At 44.9% G+C, this 24,730-nt stretch overlaps 1 protein-coding gene across 1 annotated transcript in view; it reads right to left on the bottom strand.

The window, feature by feature from the left end:
• Window positions 1-24,730, bottom strand: part of LOC309584552 (E3 SUMO-protein ligase PIAS2-like) — a gene marked incomplete at its 3' end in the record, with an annotated part of 129,246 nt that overhangs the window by 16,754 nt on the left and 87,762 nt on the right. The window contains exons 3-8 of the mRNA XM_082300599.1: window positions 21,480-21,564; window positions 20,810-20,860; window positions 20,584-20,674; window positions 15,181-15,315; window positions 11,374-11,479; window positions 10,730-10,803 (exon numbers count right to left, since the gene is read on the bottom strand). Of these exons, the coding sequence (XP_082156725.1) occupies window positions 10,730-10,803; window positions 11,374-11,479; window positions 15,181-15,315; window positions 20,584-20,674; window positions 20,810-20,860; window positions 21,480-21,564 (542 nt within the window). The remainder of the gene's footprint in view (window positions 1-10,729; window positions 10,804-11,373; window positions 11,480-15,180; window positions 15,316-20,583; window positions 20,675-20,809; window positions 20,861-21,479; window positions 21,565-24,730) is intronic.

The raw sequence follows: 24,730 nt of genomic DNA, 5'->3' as shown, positions 1-24,730 counted from the left end.
CCCCAATTAGAGCCTCCATCAACAGCGGTTCCCCCATGCCAGACCCGACCTAGAGGGCCATGCTGGGCATGTGGGAAAAAGGGACATTTTGCCAGAGAATGCAGATCCAAGCCCCAGGGAAACGGGAGGGGGAGGGGGCATCCGGGCCACACACAGCTCCCTCCCACTCGGGACATGAAGCGGCCCAGCTATGCCAATCCTCGATGGGCCGTGGAGCTCCCGCACCCACTGCCCCCCCCAGGAAATGACCAATTCCACAGTTCAACCGATGGCTCAGTTGAACCTGTCTGCGCTCCAGGCACAGCAGGAACAAACTCCTGGGAGCGAGACCCCTGGGTGGCTTTGGCCATGAAAGTGGGCAGCCACCCGCCGATCGTGTGGGGAGTTTGCTGTCTCCATAACAACCCAGGTGACTCTGCTATTCGTCTCCCCTTTTGGATTGATACGGGAGCAGATGTTATTGTCGTCCCAGAAACATACTGGCCTATACATTGGGAATTGGAGGAGGCCCCCATGGTGGGGGAGTTGGGGGACTATCTCGGGCTCAAAAAAGCACCCAACTGATAGCGATAACGCTCAGCACCGAAAGAGGACCGGAGAAAACTATCACCCTTTTCCCATATGTTATGCCAAAGTGTCCACCCTTGTTGGGGAGAGATGCCCTTGCCCTACTGAAAGTCAGAGTGACAAATTTATTCTAAGGGCCACTGCCGCATACCCACCGCTGCCCATCAAACTGGTATGGAAATCGGTTGAACCGGTGTGGGTCGAGCAGTGGCCTTTGTCAAAGCCTCGAATGACGGCCCTCCTCAAGCTAGTTAGCTGCGAGCTACAGCAGAACCACATAGAGCCCTCCACAAGCCCATGGAACACCCCGGTTTTCGTAATACCCAAACGATCTGGCAAGGGCTTCCACCTCCTGCACAACCTGCGGGAGGTAAACAAGAAAATCCAACCAATGGGTCCAGTCCAAACTTTGCTGCCCATGAACTCGATGATACCAAAAGGGCAGCCCTGCGCGGTGCTTGACATTAAAGACTGTTTCTTTTCCATACCCCTGCATGATGAAGACAAAGAGCGGTTTGCCTTTTCCATCATCTTCCCGAACAGCCAACGGCCTAACCTGTGCTTCCAGTGGAAGGTGCTGCCCCAAGAGATGATCAACTCCCCCACCATCTGCCAGATCACGGGGGATCGAGCACTAGTGCCAGTCCGGTGCAGCGACCCAGCCGCGACCATCATTCAGTACATGGATGACATCCTGATCGCCGTGCCATCAACGAGCCAGGTAGACCGACTGGTGTCGACAGTCTCAGAGACCCTGAAAGCAAATGGCTTTGAAATCGCGAGCGCAAAGATAAAAAAGGGACCATGTGTAACCTTTCTAGGAGTAGGAATTACAAGTTCCTACATAACCCCGCTCCAGATAAAAATTCGCAGGGATATCAAGACACTCCATGATATGCAGCAGCTGGTGGGATCTCTACAATGGCTCCGTAACATCATCCTGATTCCTCCCGAGGTCATGGACCCCTTAAATGACCTCCTAAGAGGAAAAAACTCATGGGAACAGAAAGTTCTGACACCAGAAGCGACAAGCTGGCTCGACTTTATCGAGCAGCAAATGTCTGTGAGTACGCTTACCAGGTGGGACCCAGGAGCACCACTTGATTTATATGTTCACTTTACAAAGAAAGGAGGGGTAGGAGCGCTAGCCCAGGGGCCCCCTGACAAAGCCCAACCAATACAGTGGGTGGTCTTGGGAAAGCCGTCACGGGCATTTTCCCCGGGAGTTGAGTGTCTTGGCAACCTTATCATGAAAGGGAGAAGGCTTGCCCTAAGGCACTTGGGCACGGAACCTGCCAAAATATACCTACCCTTCCACAAACAGCTCTCCGCGCAATCAACGACAATATCAGAGCTTTTAGCCATAGCCCTCACTGGTTTTGGAGGAGAGATTCGCTATGCTGCAAAACCCCCATGGACCCAGCTGCTTGCAATCATCAACATCGACCTCCCGCCAAAAGTCATTGACCAACCGCAACCGGGACCGACGGTCTTCACAGACGCATCGTCGCTAACCTCAACTGCAGCAGTGGTGTGGCAGTGGGGAGGGCAGTGGCAGTGCATCAAAGCAACCGACCCTACGCTTTCAGTCCAACAACTCGAAGCAGCTGCCGTGGTGTCGGCGTGTGGACTGTTCCCGGAAGAGCACCTCAACATTGTGACTGACTCTATGTTTGTGGCTAAGCTTTGCCTAGCCATGTCAGGGCCTGGCGTGTCAGCGTCCACGGTGGCTGTGATGCTTGAAGAAGCACTCTCTTTGCGGAAGGGCACCATATCTGTCATCCACGTTAACAGCCACAATCCGGTTAAAGGATTCTTTCAAATCGGAAACGACAAGGCAGACGCCACCGCAAAAGGACTGTGGACACTGAGAGATGCCCGTCAGCTACACGAGTATCTCCACATTGGAGCTAGAGCACTAGCAAAAAGGTGCGGGATTTCAACTGCTGATGCGAAACACATCGTAGCCACATGCCCCCACTGTCAAAAGTCACCACTGTGGTCCAGTGGAGTCAACCCCCGAGGCCTTAAAGCCTCAGAAATATGGCAAACGGACTTTACACTATGTCATCTGCTAAAACCCCGAGAGTGGCTTGCAGTGACTGTGGACACATATAGTGGAATGATCGTGGCCACACAACACCTAAGAACTGATTCTAAAGCGACCATCCAACACTGGCTAACAGCTATGGTGTGGCTCGGCGTTCCGAAGCAGATCAAGACAGACAACGGTCCGAACTTTATTTCAAAATCGAGCCAAACATTTGTTTCAAAGTGGGGTATCACTCTGGTACATGGCATCCCATACAATAGCACCGAGCAGGCCATTGTTGAGCGGGCAAATCAAACCCTGAAAACCAAATTGGAAGTGTTAGCAAAAACAGAGGGCTTTACCAATTCTATTCCCCCAGGAGACCAGGCGCGCATACTGGCAACTGCCCTGCTAGCACTGAACCAATTCCCTAGGGGGGGATGAGACAAATAGTCCCGCTCAAAAACACTGGGCCACTCGAGCACTAGACGAAGGCCCGCAAGTTGTAATCAAAAATGAGTTGGGGGAATGGGAACAAGGCTGGAGACTAGTGCTCACGGGGCGAGGGTACGCGGCTGTTAAAAAAGATGGTAGAGTCAAATGGTGTCCACTTAAGTCTATCAAACCTGACCTTCAGAATAAGACTAATGAAAGCTGCGAGGTTTTGTTTGCAGGACTGGATCTTTGGACACCCCCGTGACCCATACATCCCTGTGCCTGAGGGAAGCGACAAGTCATCGAGCAGCCCAGCAGCACCCAAGAATCCTACACCAGTGAAATCCAAGCAACAAAGGTATCTTTGCGTAATTTTGCTTTTACAGCTCCTTGGCAGAGGGCAAGCCGATGCAGAACATCACCCTCACCAGCCATTCAGGTGGGTCCTATGGCACCTTTTGGGCGACAGAGCAATCAAAGAAACCGTCACACCAGACAGCCCATCTTTCGAGTTTAAGCTAAAAGACATTTTTCCCTCGCATCTGCAATTTCCTAATTTCGGTGATTTTTCACTGTACCAAACCTATTGGTGTCCTGCTTCAAACCCAGGTAAAAGCTACTGTAACTATCCAGGGTACGGTTATTGTGGGTATTGGGGGTGTGAGACTATCGTGACAAGCGATAGATGGCGACCGCAGCAACCTGATGAGTTCCTCCAAGTCAAGTATGCGCCCCAAGGCTGTCGCGAGCCAAAATTCTCACTGGACAAGCGAATATACCTGCCCCAAGACGGGAGGAGACACACTTGCAAACACTACAGAATGACAATTCTACAGCCGGCCCATAAAAGTTGGGCCTCAGGTAGAGCATGGACAGTGTATGTTCGCGCCCCTCACAACTATTGGGTGAACGTGCAAATTGTCAAGCTCCTACCGTCAGAATCCCGACCAGTCGGGCCTAATCAGATTCTTACAGTAAATAGAAATCCTATCCTCACCCCACCTGGCCCATTAGGTACCTATCAAACACCTAAGTCAGCTCCTTACGATCCGTTTCTCAGCGTACTAAACGCTACCTTTTTGTCATTGAATCAATCGAACCCGAACTTTACAGAATCATGCTGGCTGTGTTATGATGCGCAACCCCCTTTTTATGAGAGCATTGCACTTAATGTTCCTTTTGGCTACTCAGCAGCACAAAATCCACACCAGTGCAGGTGGAACACCCCCCGCAAAGGAGTTACTCTGAGTCAAATCACAGGCCAAGGCAAGTGCTTTGGCAATGCAGTCTTAGCAAAACGAGTGGGAAATGTCTGTACTGAATTTGTCAAACTTGACAAAACGATCAATAAGTGGGTGGTCCCATCCGTGTCAGGAATGTTTGTTTGCCAGCAATCTGGAATAAGCCCCTGTGTGCTTCTTGATAAGTTCGATAACTCTGCTGATTTTTGTGTCCAAGTTTTAATTGTTCCTAGAGTCCTGTCTCACCAAGAAGAAGAAATGTACCACCTTTTTGAAGAACCTGGCCGGCTCCACAAGAGAGAGATAATAACAGGCACAAACATCGCAATGCTGCTCGGCCTTGGAGCCACTGGCGCGGCCACAGGTGTTTCAGCCCTCGTGACCCAACACCAGGGACTTTCTCAGCTGCAGATGACTATTGATGAGGACTTACAAAGAATTGAAAAATCCATCTCCTTTCTAGAGAAATCTGTCTCCTCTCTCTCAGAAGTCGTCCTGCAGAACAGGCAAGGACTGGACCTCTTGCTCATGCAACAAGGAGGCCTGTGTGCCGCCTTGAAAGAGGAATGCTGCTTTTATGCAGACCACACTGGAGTTGTACAGGACTCAATGACCGAACTAAGAGAAAGGTTAGCCCAGAGAAAAAGAGAAAGAGAAGCCCAACAAGGATGGTTTGAGTCATGGTTTAACCAGTCTCCATGGCTGACCACCCTTGTTTCCACTCTAATAGGCCCCCTCACTATGTTACTCCTAACGCTGATTTTCGGGCCTTGCATACTAAACAAATTAGTGTCATTTGTTAAAAGCCGGTTAGAAAAGGTTAACATTCTGTTTGTTGACCGCCAACAATTGCTCTAGAGCGCATTTATTTTGTAAATGTTATATCACTTTTTATAACTTGTTATGTAGGCTTTTACTAGTTCTTGAAATTTTATACCATTTATACTTTGCATGTTTTTTAATCAATCATGGGGGGGGGAATGTGGATAATTTAGGATAGAGGGGGGGGGAAATGTAGGAGATTAGGGACAGGCGTTCGGAAGATATCGCATTGTGCGGGACAGGTAAAGCCCCTCCCCTCTACAGGTAATACCTGACCAGAAGGAAGTGACGCGGTAAACCCAGGTTATTTAACCCTATGTATTCCATGAATAAACGCCATTTGCCGTCCACCACATTGGTGTCTGTGAGCTAATGGCCCGAATGACCTGAGGTGGTTGTCGTGCCGTTCCTGAACCAGGTCACTACGCCTCCGAGAGGCAACACACTAGACTGATTATTTAAAAAAGAAGTAAAACTTTTTGGGGCTAACACAAAGTGACAGTGAAGCAATGGTTATCACATTTAGGTGTGATTTTGCTGCTTGCAGTTTCCTTGCTCAAACTGCTTTCTTTATCTTTGATGTCGGGACATTTGACATTCCTAGAAAAGAGAAAAGAAACAAACTTCCCCACCCCAAAAAAAAAAAGAAAAATATGTCTGAGTGAAACAAGAGTTTAATTGCATTAACTTATTTAAATGGAGTTTTAGTTTTTATTCTATGAAGTGCTTGTTGCACCACTTTTGTTTTTTCCCACAGGTTTTCAGTAGGGTTTCCTCCAATTGATTCTTCAGTGGAGGGAGTGAGACTGCTTTTAAAAGTTTTGCAAGAGTTGCAGTCTGTGAATCAGGCATTTGGATTGCCTTTTTTTTTTTCTTCAGGGTTTTAGCAGGCTTCTGCTTTTCGCCCTGGAGCAGTTTGCCTTATCAGTTTGCTCCTTTTGTTCTAGTGATTTTCCTTTTGGACAAGATCAAGTTCAGCAGCAAGCAATGCTGCCTAAAACCCCCTTCTCTCTCTCTCTTTTTTTTTTTAATAACCAATCACATTTTTAGTAATCAATCATCTTTTAGTAACCAATTGTTCTTTATCTCAATTTTTTTTTTTTTTTTTTACCAAGTCCATCCCAGGAGTAGAGAGGTGACTAACAAATTAACCAAGGAAGGACAGCAAAACATTTTCCCCATAGGTTTCTCTACAGCCCCTGCAGACGAGGCTGCATGACAAATACCTAGGCCTGCATAGGGACAACACCATCTCTACAAGGCAGCAGCTGCAGAATTGGCTTCAGGATTAGAATCTGCCAATTCTGGTTTGCCACAATAAACTACAGACTGGTGGCGGGGTTCCCCACAAGATAGGAGCTCCGGATTGGCCTCAGGACTGAAACCTGCCAATTTTGGCTTTTCACAACAAAACACAAAAGGCACAGGGGCATGGGTCCCCTCCAAACAGGAGCCTTTCAGCTCTGCACAAGCACCACATAACAGGAGCCTTACAGCTCCACACAAAACACCAAGCAGAAAAGGGAACTAAACACCCAAACAACCACAATGTCCAAAATTTTTACAACCTCTGCCATCACCTTTGCCATTGCTTTTGCCTTTTCCTCATCTCTTCTTACATACACTTGCTGTACTTTTCTAACCAGTTCCTCTCAAATTTTTCACTATTTTCTGCCACTTTCCCCTTTAACATTAGCTGCACTTTCATTTTCTGCTAAGTTCTTTATTCCTGCTCTTTCTAGTCTGATACCAAGCTCTCTCCTCTGGCAGCTTGGACACCGCCCACTCCATCTAGTAGAAGTACAATACCACTTTCTCTCACAATTAATACATGCACACAAATACAAGCTTCACAACTGTTTTCATACACTAAACACGGGATTTTAAAAGGGAAATCAGATGGAGCTACATTAGAAAGGCGTTGGGGGTCTGGATGTTTTCATTTCAATAGCTAAAATCTTTCTCCTCTAAAATCCGCCCCCCTTCGGACAGTAAGGTTGAATTCCAAACCAACGGTTTATATGATTTATCCTCATTCACTCTTTGCCAAATGCTTCGCTTTTCTCTGGCCAAGCCCATCGCCAGGGTACGGAACCGCAGATAGAGCCCCCCACTCGATTCGTACTTTGACAGCACATCTCATCCACTCTCACTCACACAGCAGCAGAATAGCAACAGGCAAAACAAAAATAACAGTACAATAGCACATGACAGTGGGGTCCTGTTGGGGTCTCCTCCCCCGCCGTGTAGCCCTGGGAGAGGGGCCCTGAGGGGACAGACACGGGGTTTCCCTGCCCCTGCTCAGCCTCGTTCCCATTGGTTGGTTTGTGTTCCCCTGCGCGGGCAGAAGGACCCTTGGTCCCATGACTGTAACAGTTCCTCTGAAGAGCCCCGGCCATGAGGCTGGAGAAATAAACATCTCTGAAACAGCTAGCAAGAATCTGTCTGTCCATATATATTTCCTTTCCACGGGACTCCTGGTTTGATATATGCGTGTTGCAGTATCCCCACTGCAACATCATGGTGGTGAATGCGGGCAGAACGATCCCCGATCCCTAAGCGACTGATTTGTGTGAGTAAACCCTGGAAACTTTGGATTCGTCTTCTTGGTTTTCTTTTGCTATTCCATATCTAAACTATGGAGGAACCGTGGGAAGACTCTTGGCTCTCAGAGCCGCATATGGACATTTATCTTAAACTTAAAATGATTCTTGAACAACGATTTGTAAATTTTAGCTTGATTCAAGCTCAAAAAGAACTGAAACACTTCCTGGCATGGTTGTTTAAGAACTTTTTCTATGTTTCTTGGGATTTAATTCTTACCAAGGGCTTTTGGAAAACCGTTTTGACACAGTTAATATTGGAGTGAAAATATATGCCAATGGAAGAATATTTTCGTGAATATTATTTAATTACCGAGACTGTTGAGCAATGTCAGCTGTGTCTTGGTGAAGGGAAGCCTGGCGCAGGGACCGTGCGACCCAGGCCACATGCACCGAGTGCTCTGCGGGCAGCAGCGAGGCAGTTCCCACTCGCGGGCGGAGCCAAGCGAGCCGCAGTGTCAGCAGCAGAGCGAAGCACGGCTGGACACGGTGGTGTCCGCCCGGCCCCGCGCAGCACGTGGTGGAGCGAGCCCCGTGAACGCCCGACCAAGAGGGGCGGCGCGCAGGCAGCGGCTGGCGGTGGTGGCGGTGGAGAGAAAGAGAGAGCAAAGACGCAGCGAGACAGAAAACAGTAGCCGCTCGGAAAAAGGAAAAAATCATAGTAGCTAAGATCTTAGGGATAGTAAAATGGTATAATGTTAAGCAAAATTATGGTTTTATAACAAGGTGTGACAACCAGCAAGACATATTCGTCCATAGGACTGCTATTAAAAAGAATAACCCTGAAAAATGCATCCCAAGCTTGGGAGATGGAGAGGTGGTGGAATTCAAAATTATACGAGGTAGAAAAGGGTTACAAGCATCGCAGGTCACTGGGCCTGATGGTGTTCCTGTAAAAGGCAGTATATATGCAAAAAATCGTAGACATGTTAGACAATATCTCCATTGTAAGCCCTCCCTACAGTCTCCCTTTCCTAATCCCACCTTTCCCTTTTACCCTATGTCCTATTACCCCCAGTGTATTCCCAATCAGTTTTTTCATCCATGGTTTCCCTCACAAAACCATGCTTTTGCCAATTGTTTCCCCAAAAATCCCTTTCCAATGCGGAGTGGGGGATGAAAAGGGGGAGGGAAGAAATTAAACCCTCTCCTGCCTCAGTTTCCCCACAAAGCATGCTCAGAGAGTTCTGTCTCCCTTCTGTCAGCCCTAAGATGTTCCACAGAATCTGTTTGGACATTTAAAGGCTCAGGAGGGTGGCTTGTTTTGTCTCGAAACTGTTCTTGTTATGTTTATCCAGTTGTTTTCATTCTCCTTTTATTAAAATAAAACTGGTGAGGTGTTGGGGTCTCCTCCCCCGCTGTGTAGCCCTGGGAGAGGGGCCCTGAGGGGACAGACACGGGGTTTCCCTGCCCCTGCTCAGCCTCGTTCCCATTGGTTGGTTTGTGTTCCCTGCGTGGGCAGAAGGACCCTTGGTCCCGTGACTGGAACAGTTCCTGGGCAGAGCCCCGGCCATGCGGCTGGAGAAATAAACATCTCTGAAACAGCTATCAAGAATCTGTCTGTCCATATATATTTCCTTTCCACGGGACTCCTGGTTTGATATATGTATGTTGCAGTATCCCCACTGCAACAGGGTCCAACCCCTTAAAGGTACCTTTCACAGTAGGGTCCAACCCCGGGGGGTCCAACCCCTTTAAAAGTCGGGGTCCAACCCCTTAAAAGTACTTTTCCTCTTGCCCAGGACTAATTTTGGGAGACCCAGTCTTCCTCGGGACTTTCAACCCACCCTCAGGGACTTGAACCCTGGACCTGCAGGTATTTCTGTGTTTAAAAGGAATAGCAAATACCTTAATTTGTTGCAGATGGTCCTTGTCTGCCCCTGCCGTGAGCCAAAGGACAGATGAGCTCCCCCTGAAAATTCAGGGTCGCAACTGGGAGGTATGCTTACCCCTGGATCCAGCAGCCGGGCAGAAAGGGTCCCATCTCGGGGTGCCAGATGAATTGCGCTGCAACCGGGCCAGAAGACACTTCAGAGACAGAGTCAGAGAAGTGGGTATTTGCTTTATTCGGTGCGCCGGGTGTGTGGGGATCGCTCCTCCAAACACACACACACCAGTGCTCCCTACAACACAGTATTAAGGGTTAAATTATGAATATTCATCACATTCCTTGGGACAGGTGTGGTTATACAAATTATTTCTCGGAAGTCATTAATATCATTAGCATACGGGCCACGCATGTGCTGTGTGTCCTGGTGGTCGCACTGAGGAAGGCTCCTCTTCTTCCTCAGGGGTCTTTCTGATGAAAGCCAGTAGTCATCCTCACAGTGCACTTTTCACCTTTCTCCCTGGGCATGCATAGTCCTTTGAGGAATGATTCAGCAGTCTCTGAGATGATCCTTGTCCCCTCTATCTTGACAAGATTAGGGTGAATTCAGCTTCTTAGGTTTTGTAATTAACATCTGCTGTCTGAACTAACATTTGCTGTCTCCCAATAGTTAACTTGTGCTTACATGAGTTAGTTATTGACTGCCCCTTCTTCACCAGTCACAAACACAAGGCGAGTTTCTACCTGGGAAGAGAAACCCCAAGGCAGTGTTGCCTTGTTACACAGTGATCAATTTTTCTTGTTAATTATTGTAGCTGACAGTGTAAACAATACCACCAAAATGAGCAGATCTGAAGTTTTATTTACCACTGTATCCTTTAATTATTCTGTCACCCTGCCCAATTAGTCTCAGTATGTCAATATATGAGATTACTCCTTTTAAAGACCTCACTATACACACACGAGTAGCAATTTGATTCTGACTGCGCCATGTCTGAGGCATTCACAGTTCTAAACCATAGCTGGGTGAATGCTGCTACAATCAGGTGCTTGTAGATGCACTCTCTTCCCCACTATTTTATATTAATTAATCAGTATATAGCAAAAACCAATGAAGTTTCTAAAGTGGGTCTTTTTAAAAGCAGCCCAACTCTGCACTACAGATAGAAATCTGTATCTGGTAATTTCCAGCCATACTTACAGGACACATCAGAGATACCCGCAGACTGGTTGTGGCAATCTCACTATCAGGATCTGCAGTTAGTTTTTCTTTAACTATTAAAATAAGTTAAGAAGTTATACACAGACGTCATTATTTAAAATGCTAATCTTGATTCACTGGTACATGTCCTTTATTTCCAGCTAAGAAAATTAAGCATCTAGGAAACTAGTTCATAGCAATACCAAACAAAAATAGCTTTGCTATTTATAAGCAACTGGCAAACACTGTGCAGCACAACATAGTTTGATGTGCAGCAGATGCACTAACAGCCACAATGGTTAGTAGAGCACACTCAACCTAACATGCAAAGAGAGAAAATAATTATCAGTGAGCGAGGTACAATCAGCATCACATGCAAATGAAAAGAATTTAGAACATCTACCTGCACCTCACAGCCCACCACAGTAAGTAGTGTTCATGGTATTCCCATAAGAACATTTCAGATTGTGTGCTCCTTGCCAGCACAGGGACCCTCACTGATGCCTCAGCAACAGCAAAGGAAACCTTTGGGCATGGACTTTCTTCTCAAAATTATGCAAATTCTTGAAGCCTTACAAATTCTAGTTTTAAAGAGCCACCAAACACCCTCAAAAAGTATAGACAGGCAAATTAATTAGACTTACTTAGTGCTCTGGAATGATCAGGGTTTCTGATACCTTTCATTTTTAACCTCTGCAAAAGCATAGCTGAAGTGAGCTGGCGAACGAGATACACAGACATGGAGTAATTCTACAAAAAAGAGTGATTGAAGATCAAATGTTGATTTCATACAGTACTTCCACTATGACAACAGATTACTATTTACACTAGTTGTAGCATCCAGCAAAAAAAACACACTTGATTTTTGCTTGTTATGAAAAGCAGACAGACGACTTCATTACTGTGAGAGTCCAATACTCTGCCAGAATTCTCCTGCCAATCAAGTCCAATTGTCCTATTCCAGTCATGACTTAACTAAGAATGTTGGAGGTTAGGATTTTTCCTTTCTGTTTTCTTTCTCTTACGGAATTTTCTCCAATTTTGTTGCTAAGAAACAATAATGACCGATACTTAAGAGAGACAAAAGAAGTAACCATGGAGAAGGGGGAGGAGTGCAGCTGGCTTTATTATAGTAGCTGAGGGGTTTCTCTTGGAGGGGCAGAGATAACTCGAGATTTGGGCTAGGGGAAAGGGGGCTGGATGAAGCTCCTTGCCCTCTCTCGCTGTCAGCTTGGGAGGAGGACGGTCCAGCTGCTGCTTGGGGGGGAATTCACTGCCACCACCGGAGCCCAGCCCTGCCCTGTTTCTCCTGCCATGGGTGAGCCTTTGCTCATGAGAGCGGCCATTGTACTGGGATCTTACTAACACCCTACCTCACTAAAAACAAAGGACCTTCACCATCTGCTCGGGTGCCTCAGGGGAAACCCTGGGACCCCAAGCCCCTTCCCCCTCTGAGGGAGTCTCTCCCTGCCATGTTCGGGAGCCAGGCTGCCGCTGCCCAGCCCCACCGTGTCTCTGCTACTGCTCCGAATTTTTTTGCTACACTGTAGCCACACACCCCCCACCTGCTGGGACCAGCTCCTGCTACAGCTGTGGAGTTTCTGATACATCTCATCTACCACTCCGGGATTTTGCTCATCCCTGCTGTTCCAGCTTGCTGCTTCCAAGGTCTCTGCTACAGCTCCTTTCGCTATCCAGAGGGGCACCGGGATCAGCTGCCGCTGGGGGGTTGTAAAGGAAACCCCTTTTCCACCCCTTCCACTGGCTGCGCCGCCATTGTCCACATGCAGAGAAATTACCGAACTCACGCCACAGCGCCCCCTGCAGCTGCAGGGGAATCATCACACCTGCCCTGCCCGGCTGGGAGCCACCAGCGCCCCTGCCGGCTGTGAGTGGAACTGCACCAAAGGGAAAAGTGCCTGTGGCTGAGAGAAGGCTATTACTGGGTTTTCTGGTTCTGTTTGTTGTTGCTGCCGGTGCTGCTGTTTGTTTGCCTTGTTATCCATACTAGTAAAGAACTGTTACTCCTTTTCCCATATCTTTGCCTGAAAGCCCCTTATTTCAAAGTTATAATAATTTGGAGGGAAGGGGGTCATATTCTCCATTCCAAGGGAGGTTCCCGCCTTCCTTAGCAGACACCTGTCTTTCAAACCAAGACAGAAAAATAATTCCACAACCAAGAGACAATCTAGGCTCTGTTCTTGGAAACATTATTTACATAGTGGCACATCTCATACATGCAGTCTTTAAGAATTTCTCACATTTGTCTAAATCCTTCCCTTTTTCCAGTGTCAATCTGTTAGTGGGGAGCTCAGAGACAATCACACAACAATAGATGATGGTCTTTCAGCAAACACAACACCTTCTAAAGGCACACAGCTGCACCAATTTCTTTGTACCTTTTCTTTAGCTTGCTCTGCACTTTTAAGCCAAGCCTTGTTATACCATGTCCACTCCTCTGAGGCTGGCCCTATTCCGTAGCATTTACTACTCTTCCCTAACTCACACCACTTGCCAGCTGCCTTTGTTCAGCATTCACTCTCTCTTCAAGGTCACTAATGAAGAGAAAATTCTGCAAGTCCCACCAGCTCTTGCCTAGATGAGCAGATAAAGTGATCTAAATGCATGATACATCACTAAGAAAAATGGGAGGGGGGGGTTGTTTTTTTTCCTTAAAGAAGGACTATACATTTCCCACAGAAAGAATTTTATAGGCTCAAGTCTGACCATTTCTGAGGGGTTAATGCCTCCTTTGCTCAGCAGCTCTCCACTATCAGTGAAGTCCATGCCAATAAGCCCTTACTATGTGAGCCTGTTGACACTCCAGACTTGTCCCCAGGGTCTCAACTTTGAGGATGTATAGTGATGGCTGCTACATGAGTTCTGGCACCAACATTAAACCAAAAAGCTTGTTCTACATCTCAGGGAAAGGGGGAATGCTGGTACAACCTCCAAGTCATTTGCTTCCATGAGAATATGTTTTGGCAGATAGAGGGGAGGAAGAAAGCAGAGGTCAGCAAAAGAGGCCAAGACCACACACAGCACTGTAGTAATTTTAAGATTCTTGTACTTTCCGATTGGAAAGAAACAGCCTAGATCTTTCCCTTCACCTCTGTTTTATAAAAGAAACCAAAACACTTTGCTGTCAGCACTGCTCTTCATTTATTTTCTGAACATTAGCTTTCTCTCCAATTTCTTTTAAAAATTTTAATTAGTGTAAAAAAGCTTATACTGGAGTCTCACTTTGAAATGTGGTGTCTCTAGTCCAGATTTTGATTCTGAAGAAAAAAAGAGGTAAGCTACTTTGAATCCAGAAGGATTTACTGTCCTGGTTCTGGCCAGGACACGGCTAATTTTTGCAGTAGCCAGGAGGGGGCATGGCTAGGACCCAGAGGTTATTCTTTACCACCTCATCTCATTGCCAGGGGCAGGGAGTCTCTTCCAGGGAGAAGGGGCTCCTTAAGGTTGAGTAAGCCTGGTGGCATAATTGTGGCAGAGGGAGCCAAGGGAGCCGTCTGGTATCATCTATTGTCAGGGGGTTTCTGTGTGAATTGTTCCTTTTCTTGTACCCTCTGTCATTAGTATTTTTGCTGTTACTGTTCCTTTTCTCATCTCATTGCTGTTTTCAGTAAATTGTTATCTCAACCCATGATCTTACCTTTTGTGCCTCCAATTCTCCACTCCAGCCTGGCAGCAGGGGAGGGGGAGAGGAAAGCAGGGGAGCGAGTGGCGCATGGTTTGGAAAGTGTCTGAAGGAGCACTAAATTGGGGAGTATCATTGCTAAACCATGACATTTACACAAATAGTCATAGATAGAGGAATAAGTAGTTCTTGACTTAGCAACAGCTGGAAGGGCTGCTGCAACCATTATTTAAACCTAAGATGAATTCAGAAATTTCCCACTGTCCTTTTCTTTCTTTAAAAAATCCATAGGTGGGCTTCTAAACAACCACACAGCCATTTTAAAGGCCAATTTCTTTTCAGCTATGATTAGTGATCAGTTTAAAAAGTCTTCTCCAATGGACAATTACAACAGATACCCAGGAACATGCCTTAGAATATATGGCTACATAATTTCATTTTTCACACCATCAGGAAGTGAGTAGGTCTTCCTTTTGTTATTTTGTCATGTCTGAACTGTTTTGTACTATTTACACCACAAAACGAGCTTGTTATTTTTGACACGCACTTCAGGCAACCCCTAACAGCAGGCTTTCTAATGTGAATTCTATAAGGAAGTCTTTATCATCTGTGTGTGAATCATATATGTTACTGGAAACTACCATAGTTCTGGAGCAAACTTCGTTTCCTGGCACTGATAAGTTCAGCCACCTAATACTAAACACTTGCTGCTGTATGCATTGCCTGCAACATCAGACAGTAGGAGAGAAGAAATGCAAGATGAGGTTATTTAGACAACTTCCCACATCCTAAACAACATGCAGTTTACCTTTCCAATTTCAGAAGCCCAGGAAATGGAAATCTGATTTGGCACTGCTGATGACAGCCTAACTAGAGATGTTATATTTAAGGGGCGCCCAGGTCGCTTCTGTTCAATTCCATTTTTTGGTGGTGGAGCATATCCCTATGGGAAGAAAGGACAATTAACATGTTACCAAGTCTCCCTGCTGTACTCTGAAACCTGCTGACAGAGACTTGTACATTTTAAACAGATCTATGGGAAGCAGGTAAACCTAGAGGATCTCTAGGCTGGAGACCAAATCCAACACAATCTGAAAAATATCAGTCTTTGACAGTCTAACACTATAAGTCAACCACAATTATAAGGCAATTTCTGTTTTAAGGGGTTTTATAGAAATGCTGAAAAAGTGAAAGAGAACACAGTTTGGGTCCAGGTAAGTTCACTGAAAGAATAAAAAGTAATGTTGATGCTTTGTTCCCCTACACACACACTGAAAGAGAGTGGAACATCGCAAGGATACAGCCTTAGTGATAAACACAGCAAGTCATGAAGAGTTAACTCAGTGTTTCACACCCAGAAAACACTTCAATGATTCTATGTAAAAGACAGTAGTCTTGTTCCAAGAGCTCCACATCTCCTTGGTGCCTGCTTTGCCTTGCATCAACTACACCTGGCCCAGTTAGCTACAAATTGTCATCTGTCCTCTGCCAAGGTCCCTGAAGAAGGGCTGTACATGGAATATCAGCTGTATTTAAAAGATCATAGAATCATAGAATGGTTTGTGTTGGAAACAACCTTAAAGATCATCTAGTTTCAACCCCCTTACCATGGGCAGGGAATAACAGGCTTTGCTGTTGTCTGCAGAAACAAAATAAGCTACATATTGTTTGCTCAACTTTGATGAAAAATTTCATAACCTGGACAACTTTTCTCTGTAGTTTTATTCCCTATATGATGTCTAAGAATTGAATCAGGAGTCATCCAGTTCCCTTTTGCTTCTAGGCAAGCACATAATCTCCAGCATATCATGAGCAGAAAGTATTTCTGCTGTCTAAAGGAGCACACGGCCTAACTGTAGCTTATTCATCTCACCCTGCATCTGTCATGATGAAAGCAAGCCAGTCTGCAACAGGAACTGAGAATCTCTGTTCTGAATTCCTACAGACAGCCTGTAGTCCACTCATTTCAAAAACTCATCCTGCACCAGAAAAATGCCAATAAAAGATTGCAGCTCTATGTCTTACACAGAACTGACCACCAGATTTTATTTAGTTCAAGACAGTATTGTTATAGACAAGAAACTCTCCCAGAAAGAATATGCTGTAAAAACACTCACGTGGATTTTTTTTTTACTCAGAGAAACAGACATTCACAGCCTATTGCTTGGGAAAAGAGTTACTGTGAAAGACCCTAAGTCTGAAAATAAAACCCAGAAATAAACAGCCTCTTCCACTCACTAGCCAAGTGTACCATAGGATAATCACTGCCTTTTATGGTTCTCACCCCAGATGAGGTCACCCAGTAGCTACTAGGGACCTTACCACGTGCACTTCATCACAGAACATAGAGGCAGCAGCTGAAAGGAAACTACTGATAATTTCACATTTAAAAGAATGAATGATTTGCCATTTCTTTACTCAGACATAAGAACTGCCACCATTTATAGGGTATATATCCCCATTGTTTTGGTGTAGTAGGCCTTTGTCTACTATGGTGACATTATCAGCTTATGTGGACAAACACATCATCCCTGCAATATTCAGGAGAGTATTTCCCTACATACTGTACCAGCCACAGTAACCCTGCTGGCCTCCAACCTAAAAATGAAATTGTCTTGCTTCCAAGAGAGCAAGAATGCAAGTTGCCTTGTATTTCCCAACTTTTTTTCTTTTTTTTTTTTTTTTTTTTTTTAGAGATAGACTCTGCAGTGCACATGCTTCATTTCAGTCAAGCTTTTGATGTTTTCTTCTGCAATGACCTTGAGAATAGAGTCAATCTTGTACTCCTAGAACAACTTAAAACCTTCCCTTCCTGGCCTTCCAGGAGTTAAGAACGCTGCTTGCCTATCTCAACCAGCATGGCCTAGCGCTATTTAGTTAGGCTGCCAAATCTAGTGGCTACCAAGTGCCAACATTATTTGTGTCTTTAAGTCTTCCACACTTGTTTCAAGAACCTTATTAGTCAAAGCAAGTATCACTTGCTATAGCCAGAAAAATCTGTCAACAGAAAGCATGATTGCTCTTAATATCTGGCTATTTCCAACCTTCCCTGCCATATTTGGCCTTTGAAAGAGACCTTCAGTGGTTTATGGAGGTTCCCTAAGAAAAGCAAATTACCTTTTGAACTTTCACATTTTGCCTACAAAAAAGTCAACAGGAGAACCACCTGCTGTAGTTCATTATGTATAAAAACCTTGTTACTTACCAAGTGTTGGGGTTTTAGGAGTTATCCTTTTGTTTTTTTTTCTCTTAAGGAATTTTCCCCCATACCTGTTGCCAGGAGACAATAACAACTGGATACTTAAGAGAGACAAAAGAAGTCACAGCTCAGGGGAGGGGTGCAGCTGGCTACTCTCTTTTACCTGAGGGTTTCTTGGAGGGCAGAGATACCTCTAGACTTGGACTGGGAAAACAGGGTTGAGTGCAGCCCACAGCTCTTGTGCTCTCAGCATTCGGAGGGGAGAGAGGCTGCCATCTCTGTGGGGAGAATTCATCACCACTGAGGGGTTCTGCCTCCTGCTGCCTTCCTTCTACCATGAGTGGAGCTCTGCTTGCTGGAGGGGCCATTGCACTGGGACCCTATTTAACACCCTACCTCACTAAAAGAGGGACTTTTCACCATCTGCTCAGGTGCCTGAAGGGAAAAACCGTGGGATCCTGAGTCTGCTTTTTCCTGTCCTGCTTGGAGCCAGGCCGTGGCTGCCCTGCCCCCACCGTTCTTTTGCCACTGATCCGAGCCTTCGCTACACTGTAGCTCCACACACCCTGCCTGCTGAGACATCCTGTGGCTCCCACTACAGCTGTGGAGTTTGATACATCGCGTCTACTAACCGGGATTTGTGCTCGTCCCTGCCGTTCCAGCCTGCTGTTCCCGAGGGTCCGGCCGGACACCGGGATCGGCTGCCCAGGGGTTTGTGAAGCCTTTGTTCCATCACTTCCCGGGATCCCAGGGCGCCATTGCCGTGTGCTCCCCGAGCTCGCTCTGGAGCGCCCCCTGCAGCCGCGGGGGAACCATCACACCTGCCCTGCTCACCGGGATCCGCCAGCGCCCCTGCCGGCTGCAAGCAGAACTGCACCCAAGGAGAAAGGGCCTGACAGCCGAGAAGGTTGGGATTGGGTTTGTGATTGTTTGCTGTTACTGCCATGGTTATTGTTGTTTGTTTGCCTTGTTATATATATTAGTACAGAACTGTTATTTCTATTTCTCATATCTTTGCCTGAAAGCCCCTTAATTCCAAAATTATAATAATTTGGAGGGAAGGGGGGTTGCATCTGCCATTCCAAGGGAGGCTCCTGCCTTCCTTAGCAGACACCTGTCTTTCAAACCAAGACACCAAGATAGCAGCATGCAAGACTCTACATTTACTCCTTTTAAGTCAGAACCAACACTATAAAAGGAGGACACAGACAGTTGTACGAATACAAGGAAATACCATTTTAACATGAGTTGGCACAACCTGAAGCAGTACTGGTACACTGGCAGCATTTTTCTGAAGTTTCTGGTGAGGACTGTAGCCAAGGAAAGAATCAAGAATAACTTACAGACATCTGCAGAGGCATGAACTTCTATACCAGGGAAAGACAGAACAGTACTCACTTAAGAATTGTGCAAGTTGGCAATAGAGGCTGGCATCACTGATTAATTATTTAACACCAACACTACTTAGTTGGACAATAGTGGTCTTTGAGACAAAGAAGCTATCTTGCATTTCCTGCAACAGAAAGGAACCACCAGAGGGATGCAGACAGTGACAAAAATCAAAAGAAAATGTTGGCAAAAGTACTTGGACTGAGATTGCATTTGTCATTCAGCTCATACTGAAGGAGGAGAGGAAAGGAAGTTGCTGAGACAATAATTTATTCACTTTCTCACCTAAAGTTCAGATGAACATATTAAAGAATCATTATGTGCAGGAAGAACCTACAGGATTTAGATCTAAAGCAAAGCAATAATCCAAGATTACAAACAATTTTTGCTACGACTGTGACATATGTTACATACAAAATGAAGAGCATAACACAGCATAGCAGGGCATAAACTATATTAACAAGACTAGGCATCAGCAGACATTGATGCCCACAAGATAATATCAGACCAATTTTTTTTTGGTTCCTTGCTTAAAGAAAAGAAGACAATCTGCATAAGAAAGGAGAAAATCATCAAGCTTATCAGAGAACATAACTAGCATTTACAAAAAAAACTGACTAGAAAACATGAAAGAAACCTTCTTACACACTGGAGACAGACAGAAGAAGAGTGATGCAATGATTAAAGAAGTAGGAGGAAGAGAAGCTAAAGAGTCTCATTTAAGATGGGTAGAGACAAAAAAAGCAGTCATGGGTTGCAAATGCAGGAGGGAGCATAGAGGACAATACATCTGACACACCAAGGTGGTGACAGACATTATAAAAAAGAGGTTTCACACCTTCTCTATCCACACAGCATTTTTCCAAACCCACTGCTGAAGAAAACCCCTCTGTACTACTACTTTTTCCATCTTCAATAGCTTCCAGAACTATTTCAGAACAGTTTGCATAAGAGTTTCTCTGTTCTATTGTACAGACACCCATTCCAGAGATTTTTTAAGAATAATGAGGTGCTTTTACCTTTTTGTATATGTGTATATATATATTATGCCTTGAGGTGACCCTGCCAATGTACTATTTTTAAACATCAGACACCAGTGAAGTGTGACTGCCAACGCTGTTCTCTTTTAGTATCAGCAAATGCTAAGAACCCTAAAATGTGCCTGTCCTTCATTCACCCAATGAATTCTGCACTAACCAGACAGATGCAGAGCAGCATACAAACTTGTACACAAGAAGGCAATACCATTCCCTTGCAACAAGAAGGAACTCAAGCCAATCACAAATATAAACAGCCCAAAGAGTGAGGGCTACCACCAATCAAGTCAAACTCAACTTGAATACCTAGGAGGAGAATTCTTCATGCAGACACTGGTTTGGTTTTGACATATTTTGTTAACTACAATAGATGAGGTTTGTTATAGGTGGCTAAAACACAATTACTCCATGCAGTGGCTGTAACATGATTAACAGTAGTAATGGCTATCTCACACAGCCAACATGCAAAGTATATACCTAATATTAGTAACCAGAAAAATTTAAGTGATAATAAACAGCTTGACTGTTTTAGCAAGCTAATGTTACAGATAACACACACCACAAAGTCACATACAAACAAGCTTACCGGCAATGGAAACAGCTTCCCATTTACTTTAATACACAAACTATTAGGATAATTATCTTCTTGAGGGCAGCTTGTCTCTGCTAGGCATAACCTATATCCCCAAAAAGAAAAAGCATAATTTTCAAGTGTCACCACATTCATATGTCCCCACAAACATCTAGACTTATGTTACATTAGCCAATTAAAAAGTTGTAAGAGGACTACAAGAACACTATGAAAAAGGTACCTTAGCTGAACTTGGACTGTGTAATCTCTCCTGCCCCCGGGCAAGAAGTCCCTGTGACAAAGAGAAATAAAAACAGAAGTATCCATTTAGACAGCAGGTCTCATATTCCAGTCATACGGAGAAAGAACTGGCACACCTGCCCCAACATCACTAAACTTTGCTCTTATTTTTCTTTTATTGAGCTATGAACAAGTCTTATAAGCAACACCTCTGTTTACTTACTGCAAGTTACACGACTTTAAGATCAGCATCCTCTGTCAAGAGTTTATAGTAACAATAAAGTATGATTTTTCCAGAGAAGAAAAAACCCTCTTAGCTTATACCATAGGTCTTGCAACAACATGAACCCTGTGACAAAAAAGCAGCCTTCCATTCCTGCAATCAGGAAACATGCAGGGAAGAAAAGCTTACCACTTCTCTAAATAGTGACAATTATTTGGAACAGAGTAATTGTTAACTCTTTAATGGGGTAGGTTTTACCCTAAATGCACATAAATTCTGTGCATAGTAGTCCCTGAAGAAAACAGAACAGATAGAGTAACTTCAGTGAGGATTATCATTCGGCATCTGCAACCTTTATGTACTGCATAAAACTGAACCAAAAACCCCACACTTTCTCCTGAAATTTTGCAAAAGTTTACCTAGACGATGCCACACTCTTACTTCTTACCTGGAAATACAGATTTCTCTGACCTGCTGAGGTGTTAAAGCAAAGATAAAAAACTTCTCTTGGAACCTCTGAATACTGCTCTGTACTACAAAGAGAGAGACACAAAAAAGGTTTAACTATGGTAATTAAAGTAATTGATTAAAACAGGATCTGCAATTGAGGGGTTTGGGGTTTTTGTTTTTGGAATGAGGCTTAAGTCACTTATATTCAAATTGTGGTTGAACTGCATGCAACAAAAACATCAACAAGAAAGAATGGAACAAATCATTCATTCAACTATATTCATATGGCTTAATATCACATTACGCTTCACTACTAAAGAAGCTTGGCAAACTGCATTATAATCCTTTCTCCCAGGGGAGAGAGGTTCAAACAAACACAACAAAATATAACACAACTATTTTAATGTACTACAAGAAGAGAATGCACACCAGAAGTTATTAATGGACAGATGGAAAATTACTCAATTCAGAAACAGCTAATTGTAACTGAACCTTTGAGAAGGAGGGGAGAGGAGAAGGGGGGGAGGGAACACAACCCCTAAGGCCACAGAAGCCAGCTAGACTTGATGTCTGGGAATTACACCAGTAGCATTTAGCAATAAATAAATAAATAAATTGAACTTTCATATCAGAAACTGACTTGTCTGTCAGTGATGGGAAGCTGTAATATTTTAGTATTAAAGGTTCATAGTATGCACGTTACTTTTCTACTTTCTTGAGAAGTTAGAAATCTTGACCTGAAATAAAAGTACATTGGACTTGTCCAACAATTTAAAGTAAGCAGCAAGGACAAACAGAAAAATAGAACAACTAAACCAGGCAAATTTGGAAGAGCTAGTAGACTGTCTTGTACACTGTGACATTGAGAGAAGAGTATCTCTCTGCCCATAAAAAACACACAAAAAGGACACAAACATGAAATAGAACCCAGGTAAAGCAAACACACTCCAAGCTCCTCAAACAACTCAAACCAGCTACATTGTACACATATGCATGCGCACACACACACACCACAGACAACATTTTATATTTTAAAATAATACTTGAGCACATGTAAAAAAGATCAGGGATATATTTTGTTCTTGAATTGAGTGTTGGTTAAAATGAAGCCCCACACCTACACCTGCTCTTGTGTTCTCAGTGCAAGAGAATACCTACACTCATCTCTTTAAAAGAGTCGCAGTGGACTATACTCCTAGCTCTCTGACCTACCTGTTATTTGAATCCTTAATTCTCAAACACACAAAACTTGTTTGTTCCATATCTCAATCACCCAGGTCTACTAAATGGGACTCTAAGCTATCCATATCAGTAAAAAAAAAATAAATAAAGGAAGCCTCACATATAAATTTGCACACGAATCCATGGTAAGAGTAATTTTCAGCCAATGCTCATATCCTTCTAAAACCAGAGTCATAGAATCATCAAGGTTGGAAGAGATCTTTAAGATCATCAAGTCCAACCGTCAACCCAGCACTACCACTGTAACCGCTAAACCCCTAAACCACATCACCCAACACCAGATCCAGATACCTCTTTAACACCTCCAGGGATGGTGACTCCACCACCTCCCTGGGCAACTGTAGTGTATTGAACCTGAGTTGATGGACAATCTTTTAGACTAATGACTCTTCTCACAATTTACATATTTGAACCGTGTGGAAAGGAGGTGTCTTGGGATGACCTTATGATGTGTATCCCATATCGCTGCCTATGCCCAGAAATTAATTCCTGTGCCTTTCTATGCCTCTAAACTGAGCCTGAGAGGGGGAAGGAAAAACTGAGCAAAAACTTTCTCAAAGCAGTTTGCAGCTTGTTCAAGGTCACACACAGATAGCAATTGGTTTCCCAGCAGAGGCAGGGGAGGGAGGAGGTACCCGGCTTGCTGTTTCCCAAGGACAGTTTTTTTGGCCAGTGGTTCAGCTGCTTTTTCTCTGGAGAGAGACTGAGAGTTGAATTTTTCCTTCCCTGGAATTTCAGATTTTCTCCCTTTTCTACTGGACTGCTTGATTGCTTTAACATCAGAGCACATCGGGAGGACTTTCCACCGGGCACAGAGGGCCTGGCCCTGGGCCAAGCCCCAGCTCCGAGGAGACCAAAGGGAGGACTCTAACACTTTCCCAGGTTTTTTCCTCCACAGCGAGAGATTTTATTGTATAGCATTATTATCATTTTCCCGTGTGTTTGTTATATAAATAGTTTTATCTCTTTCACTTTCCTTTGAGGAAAATTTATTTTCCTCGAACCTGGTGGGGGAGGGGTGGTTGTGCCTTCTCTCAGAGGATATATTTCTAAATTTGGCCAAACCAGAACAGGAGGGAATTCCCTTTTTCATTCCAGATCACCTGCTGGAAGGTGGGGGGGCCTCAGAGCCTCCAGGCCCCGCCTGGCTGAGCCAGGGCCCCTGCCCCCCCCCCCCCCCCCCCCTTCCCAACACTGCGGCACGGACCCTGGGTCTCTGGGGGGGGAGCTATCCCAGAGCCGCAGGCAGCTAAAACCAGCCATGGACTGCTCACAGCTAAACCTGTCTGGTGCAGTTTCCTGGGACCGGCGGGTACTTATCCTCTCCTCTCCATGCAGAGCCAGCAGAGCCAACGGGAGTCGGCATAGCCTCCTGTCTGCAGCCAGCACACTTCATGCCAAACTGAAGAAGACACCATGCAGCCAGCAGCACAAAGGGAGCGAGGCTTCCTCTACCATAAAGCCTGAACACTTTTCAACATGGCGGCTTCAGAGTCAGAGAGAAAGAGAAAGTGAGTCACGAGACGAAGCTGAAAATGGCGACAGGAGAAAAGAGGGTGGTGCCACGTTTCTCGCGCATAGTTTAAAATACTTCTTGCATGCTGTGGTAAGAAACTGTAATACCACAAACTGTCTCTTTAATCAATTTGAAGTACATGGCAGGATGAAGAATTCATGTGTGGCCCGTGAAGATTTGTGAAGAGTGCCTATGCCAGGCTATATAGAAGCAGTGAGAGGCTTTTAGAGACTTGTGGCAAAGAAAGCCTTTGTGTTCAGGCCAAAAAAACTCATCCTTAAAAAGATTAATAACCCCATGTGATGGCCCATGTCTGGCAGTGTGAAGGAACTGTGAGATTTTTCATGGGAGAGATGTTTTACACCACAGCAGATTGTTTCTTTCTGGGTGGGTCTGCTGTTGGTGGCAGTTTGGGAACCATGTGCAGCTGAAGAAAACCCTTTTTTCCTTAAGCATAAGAAAGAGACATTTCAAGAACTGCAACACTGACT

The sequence above is a fragment of the Coloeus monedula genome (genome assembly GCF_965178545.1).
Source record: "Coloeus monedula genome assembly, chromosome: W".
Lineage (NCBI taxonomy): Eukaryota > Metazoa > Chordata > Aves > Passeriformes > Corvidae > Coloeus > Coloeus monedula.
The sequence above is the reverse complement of the archived record's forward strand: the minus strand, read 5'-3'. Positions and strand labels throughout refer to the sequence as shown.